This window comes from Pinus tabuliformis, chromosome 8, assembly GCF_031772625.1.
Source record: "Pinus tabuliformis cultivar Carrire ecotype Pingquan chromosome 8, CPIR1, whole genome shotgun sequence".
In the NCBI taxonomy this organism is placed as follows: domain Eukaryota; kingdom Viridiplantae; phylum Streptophyta; class Pinopsida; order Pinales; family Pinaceae; genus Pinus; species Pinus tabuliformis.
In genome coordinates this window covers 490,709,714-490,716,444 of record NC_142294.1, presented here as the reverse complement: position 1 = coordinate 490,716,444, position 6,731 = coordinate 490,709,714, and the positions used below count along the sequence as shown (strand labels likewise).

The following is a 6,731-nucleotide window of genomic DNA, read 5'->3' as shown; positions in this document are numbered from 1 at the left end:
TAGCAGTTCAAAGTGGAATAAAAGAACAGGCAAAGAAGTAAGCTCAAGTGGTACTTATGGAGGGTTGGAAACTCTTTGGAATGAAGACTTAGCCCATCTGAATCAATATCATGAAACCCAGCACTGGATCTTCATGGAACTGAAGCACAATGCAAGTAAGTTGTCCATATCCCTCTTCAATCTTTACGTTCTAGTTTCGTACTTTGAAAAACGAGAATGCTGGAATTCTCTCTCTGCCTTTTTAGAGAAGTCTTCTCCCAGCAATATCATTATAGCCAGGGATCTTAATATCATTATGAAAGAAAAAGAGAAGAGGGGGGGTTCCAGCATCAGAGACCCCATGCTGGACATGGTGGAGGAGCTCTCTCAGCATTGGGACCTTTTAGATTTCAATCCTGTCTGAGGCATTTACACTTGGTCCAATAACAGGGTTGGATCGGACCACATTTCAGCTTGATTAGACCGATTCCTGGTGCAAAGCTCCATAATGATGAACAAAAAGATTATCATCACAAAAATTCTGCCTAAACTTACCTCTGATCATAAGCCTATTCAGCTCCTCCTGGAAGATGAAGAAGACCTGGGTCCTATTCCTTTTCGATTCAACCCTCTTTGGATCGAGAGAGAAGGTTTTTTAGAGATAGTGAAGGCAGCATGGGCCAAATCCTTCTTGGGATCCCCAAGCTATGTATGGGAGAAAAATTTGAAAGACACAAAACAAGCTCTGAAGGATTGGATAAAGAGGCCAGCCCCTTCTCCTACCGATCAAAGAAAAGAGTCAGTGCATTCATTGCAGTCCCTGCAAACAGATATGGAAAGCAAAGATATCACAGCAGAGTTGCTGGAAAAAGAAATAAAAGCCCAACAATCCACATATCAATCTTTTAGAAAGGAAGAAGAATACTGGAGACTCAAATCCAGAAGTCTGTGGTTGAAGGCTGGGGATCGGAACACCTCCTTCTTCCACTGGCAATATAGAGCGAGACTGTCCAGGAATCATATAGCAGAAATCAAAACAGCTGAGGGCCATGTCTGTAAAGGGTTTAATCAAGTCAAAGCTGCCGCCGAAACCCATTTCAGGAATCTATACAGAGAAGGAACTCAAAGCAATGATGAGGAAGCTGTTGACTTCCTCTCTAACATCCCTTCACTCATCAGCCCTGAAGATAACACAATCCTCTATAGGCCAATCACTGAGGAGGAAACCATAAACGTTATCTGGTCCATGGACGTAGACAAGGCACCTAGGCCTGATGGATTCACAATCCATTTCTAAAAATCTTGCTGGCATCTTATCAAGGATGATCTCCATAAAATGATAAGTGGGTTTATGAAAAAAGCCAAGATAGGTGGAGGAACCAACTCCAATTACCTCGCTTTAATCCCCAAAGACACCAACCTTGAGTCATTTGCAAGATTCAGGCGCATTTCGTTGTGTAACGCTTCTTATAAAATTCTGGCCAAATTGTTAGCAAATCGGATCAAGCCATTGTTAAAAATATTGATCTCCTCTTCTCAAGGTGGTTTTGTGGAAGGTAGGCACATTCTAGACAATGTAATCCAAGTTCAGGAGACTATACATTCAAGCAAGCAGCGGAACGGAAAAGGTATGTTGATAAAATTAGATATGGCAAATGCCTTCTACAGAGTTAATCACACATTCCTTAGCAAAGTCCTTCTCTCCTTTGGCTTTTCATCCCTCTTTGTTCACCTTATTAAAGCCTGCATTGACAATCCGTGGATTGCCCCTTTAGTCAATGGTCGCCCTACAAAGTTTTTCCAAGCTCAGAGAGGCATCAGGCAGGGATGCCCTCTCTCCCCTTTCCTATACATCTTAATGGCAGACTCCCTTAGTTCAAAGCTCACTGCTGAAAGATTAAACGGTTCCAGGTCTCAAACCTTCCCATGGAGCAGATTCCTTGAACCACGCCCTCTTTGCTAACGATTCCCTTCTCCTTGGTGGAGCTTCCACCAGGATAGCCAAAGCTTTTGACACTGTTCTCAGAAATTACTGCAGATCCTTAGGGTCTTTAATCAACGAGAGCTGTTACACAACAATTTGTCACCGTTTGTCACCATCCCTATTACCCCTCACCCGCACACTGGAGGACTCATTCCGGGACCTGTGAGAAGTGACATGACCTAAAACCACTTGCATCATATTCCTCTAAGTATGAGCTTCATGTGCCCTTAAGACATCTCCTGCAAAATACCCATGAAAACAGCTCTTTTTGCATTAGCGTGGGTCCACAGTTCACTGCCCGCGCCAATGAGGGAAATCCTCTAAAGAGGGCGCGCCATTGGCGCTCTATCTCAGAGTCACACTCGCGCCAACCGAATTGAGTAAAGTTTTTAACCAACAAGTTTCTGAAGGTTCTCTTCAACCCATTCTCCAACTGAATCTATGTTGAGCTAGGATGGTTTGGCTTCGAATCTCCATAGAAGGGAAAGTGGTTTGCCACCTTTCATGGAAGTTTCGAAGTGATAAAGCCAATCCCATGAATAATGTGGTTGATCCTATCTCTTTCCTCTCTATCTATAAAAGCTTGCCTCTATTCCTTGAGCAAGCTAGTGACAGCAGTTCTAGCTAGCAATTCCAGTATAGTGATAGAGAGTTTAAAGCTGCAAGAGCCTTCTTTGCACCCATAAGGCCAAATCTAAGTAAGGAGATTCTTGTCACCCAAAGAGAGAAAGGCTTGTTCCTCATCCCAACAAGCTTTGCAAGACTTGTGTAGCTGACTACCCAGCCAAAGGAGGATTTGACGTCAGAGCAATGGTTGTATTCTTCTTTGTTGTTTATTAATAATAGATGACTATCATTATGGTTCCACTCTCATTATCTTATGTTTTATGTTGAGTTATATCTTTTCTGACTGATATATAATTGCATCTACTAGATTTTATGCTTGTATTCGTGTTGTTCTTTGCATGTGCAGGTGTCCAATCACGGAGATCGTGGGGATCGTGACTGGTCGAGGCAAAGGAACGAGGGCGACATCTCTCCTACGAACAATAGCGTTGGAATCCAAGTAGGTTCTCACCATCCACTTTTTATTTGCAATTAGGAACTTGCGTGATAACATGGTGTGATTGTTGCTAGACCCGGTCTGGGCTAGTAGGGATCGTCTCTGTCCGCAGAGAGGATTTACCTCCACAACAAGAGCAAAAGTGAAGTCTTCAGTTGGAATATAGATCAGCGGGAACTCACTAGCATTACCACTCTCCTCAGGTTCAAAGGCCAAGCAACATGGGACAGATTTAAGTACCTTGGCCTCCCCATCATATTTGAAGTCAACAAAAGATCGCTATGGAGCGAAATAATTTCTAAAATCAAAACAAAAATTGCAATGTGGGGAAGCTACTGGTTGACTAAGGGAGGTAAAGTAATTTTAATCAAATCCATGCTGTCGGCGCTTCCAATCTTTCAGGCAGCTTTTCTCCTTGCACCAAGAAACGTGATGGAGCAGATCTCCAAACTTCTCAGAGACTTCTTGTGGCAGGGAGGTAAGGGCAACGAAAAAAATGCATTTGGTGAATTTGGAAGTGGTCAAAAAAACAATGGCAGAAGGTGGGCTGTAAATTAGAGACCCCACTCTCATCAATTTAGCACTAGGAGGAAAGATTTTGTGGAAGCTGATCCATAAGCCCACTCACCTGGTTAGTGTCACTCTATGTTCAAAGTATGAACCCAACAAATCCCTCAGAAATCTGCACAACGCTAATACAACAAACTGCACGCAGGTGTGGAAATTATGCTGCAAAAGTAGCAATTTCTTCAACAAACAGGCCTACAAAATACCTGGCAATGGCAAACACACTCACCTGTGGCTCGACAGCATTATGGGGAAAGAACCTCTGGCCAAAAACGTGGACATAACAGATCTCAGGGACTGGCTGAAGCAAGCAGGAGTTAACAACATATATGACCTTTCGATTTGGGATCAACGTGGATATTGGGCAGGATGGGATTTTCATGGAGTCCCTGCCCGGTTATCCCTTCAACAAACCTTGCTCGAAGATCTGCTGGAGGATGTTGCCCCTGTCAATAGATCCATGAAAGATAGCTGGGGTTGGGGCCAGTCCGGTGTTTACACCACAGCTGCTGGTTATAGAGCTTTGTAGGCCTCAAGAAACAACAATCAAACACCGGCCTTCTGGAAGAATGTCTGGGATTCCCTAGCCTTACCAAAAGTGAACTTCTTCTTCTGGACACTAGTACATAATAAACTTCTGGCGGGTGATGATATGGAAAAAAGGAACATAGTAGGGCTGCATAGATGTGTGTTATGCAGTAACAACTCCAAAACAACCCAGCACCTTTTCTTGGAGTGCATTTTTGCTAAAGAGGTCTGGGGATTCATTTTACATGAATTACAGATTTCATTCCCTTCCTAGATTTCTGTCTCAGATCTCTTTGCCTCATGGAGTCTCTTCTATCCCCATCATACCCCTCCCAAATCATTTTGGCGCAAAATCTGGATAGCGCTCCCCAAATATGTTTGTTGGCAGCTTTGGTTGGCCCGCAATCAGCTGATTTTCAAAGAGATAAGGCACTCACCGTTGCAAGTAGCTGCAAAAGCTAAATCCTTTCTCCTGGAAGCGGCCCAATAACAGTATTTTAAAGAAGATCCTTTGTTACGGCCAGAATAAAAGAGGTGGCTAGGCCCGTTAGTGCCTTATTCGCGTAAGTATCTACTCTCTCCTCAAATGTCAATCTAGATTGGCACATAAGATACGATGATGACACTTTTCAATCTTGGTGGCGGTCTCAAAATTTATCCACAATATTCTCTGATGGGGCGTCCAAAGTTAATCCTGGTGCCGCCGGTGTTGGCGGGGTCATCTACTCTCCAGACGGGTTTTCAAAATATTGCTTCAGCTGGGGATTAGGCCAGAAATCCAACAACCAAGCAGAGATCCTTGGGCTCCTCAAAGCTTGCCTTATTGCAATAGACAAAGGAGTCAAAGACCTTCAAGTTTTCGGATATTCAGAGATAATAATAAAAAATCTAAACTTGGTGGTGGGCTCCAGTATTGTAGCAATAATGCTACAACTCCTAGAGCTTCCTATCTCTAATTTTATCAACTCGGTAGTTCGTAACAAACTTGGAAGCGACGGTGTTGTATGCACAAGTACTAGCTCTTGTCGCAGCTGTCACTTGGTCAGCTGGCATAAGTCCGCTAGGGCTCAAGCCAACTTCTATATGTTCTCAGAAGAAGCTTTCTAAATGATGGACGAAGGCTATCTCAAAGGAAATTAATCTACTTTGCAAAAATGAACTGAAAACCAACCAAAACATGGAAACCCTAGTAAACCCTAATCTGACTAGCTTAATCTCTATGATGCAATGGTGGGAGTGCAAATGTCTAAGAATGATGCCATTACTTCTAATGATGTGAAATGCATGAACTCAAACTACTTCTATTGAAAAGAACATGTTTTTATATTTTTGCTTAAGTGGTTGGAGTGATTATGATTTTGTTTCTTATTAGGGTTTGGCTGTGCAGAGGTGGTGCGAAGGGAGAGAAAGCTTGGGAAAGGTCAAGAGGGCTAGGAGAGGTTCCAGGGGATCCCTAACATCATTCCACAGGAGTCCACAATATTCAGATGCTCAGCAACCGAGTTTGCAGGCTTCTACAGGATGTCTGCAGGGGATCCTACAGGAAGTTTGGGATTTCTACAGGAAGTCTGCTAACTTCTACAGGATGTGCTATGGTTGGAGTTTTGGGTGATGGAGTAGTGGAGGAGTGGTATGGGTGGATGGGTAAGGTGAAGGTGGAGTTTGTGGTGGCTCAGGGACAGAGATATGAGATGAGGAAAGAGTGGGTACAGTTGGTTGGTGAATAGAAGGGTGGCAGCAAGGAAAAGTTGAAAAGATGGAGCTACGTGAGAAGTAGATGAGTTGGAAGGCTAATGAGCTGAACAGAGGTTGAGCAAGTGGCTTCAGGCGTGGTTGAGAAGAAGAAGAACATGATAAAGTGATGCTAAGCAGTGTAAAAGAAACAAATCCTCTATATCTTGCACAAAACCGAGAATTCCATCAACCTATTCTAACTGTGTTATTAAACCAATGAACAACAATGTAAAGTGTGGAGAAAAATCGTGCATGGTGTTGGAATGAAGCAGTAGTGCTCAAGAGCGGAGTGCATGTATGGATCTACAATTGAAATGACTGTGTGGCAGCTTGCATGAAAGCATAAGACTGCGTTTTTTGGTGGTTGGTACAGCCCACACCCCCAATCTCTAAACAGAGATGGCAGCGAGTGCACTATCAACCTTTTTTGAATCTCCAATGAATTACAATCCTCCTATTCTAATCTAAACAACTAGAAGCACTTGAACTGTAAACTAATCCTACTCAATCACATAAAAGAAATCAAATCAGCAGACTGTAAATTCTAAATGCATGTCAAAACAGAGGAAATAAAGTGCTTGCAAGGAAACAAGTAACCATACAAGGAAGAGGAGGTCTATTGCTCTCAGGTTGGGCCCTAACTTGAGAGCTATAGCTCCCTTAAAAACTCAGAATTGGATCCAAAGCTGCCTGCCTTTATTAAATAATCAAGAGTATAACATCATGCCAAAATTGTCTTACAAAGAGCAAAAACCGAGCTGTAGCTCGTGCTTAGAAAGTGCAACAGTAGTTCAAAAGTTCAAAAAGCTCCTATCAAAGGCTACGACCTTCATATTTATACATAATGAAGATCAAGCTGGCTTCCTCCATTCGTGG

At 43.0% G+C, this 6,731-nt stretch overlaps 1 protein-coding gene across 1 annotated transcript; it reads left to right on the top strand.

The window, feature by feature from the left end:
- The first annotated feature begins 490 nt into the window (after positions 1-490).
- Positions 491-1,276, top strand: LOC149236218 (uncharacterized). The gene has a single exon (XM_089368813.1). The coding sequence runs from the start codon at positions 491-493 to the stop codon at positions 1,274-1,276; it is 786 nt and encodes a 261-aa protein (XP_089224939.1).
- Positions 1,277-6,731: the final 5,455 nt, after the last annotated feature.

Excerpts from the sequence above, each read along its gene's own strand:
- LOC149236218 (XM_089368813.1), top strand. The coding sequence starts at position 491 with ATGAACAAAAAGATTATCATCACAAAAATTCTGCCTAAACTTACCTCT.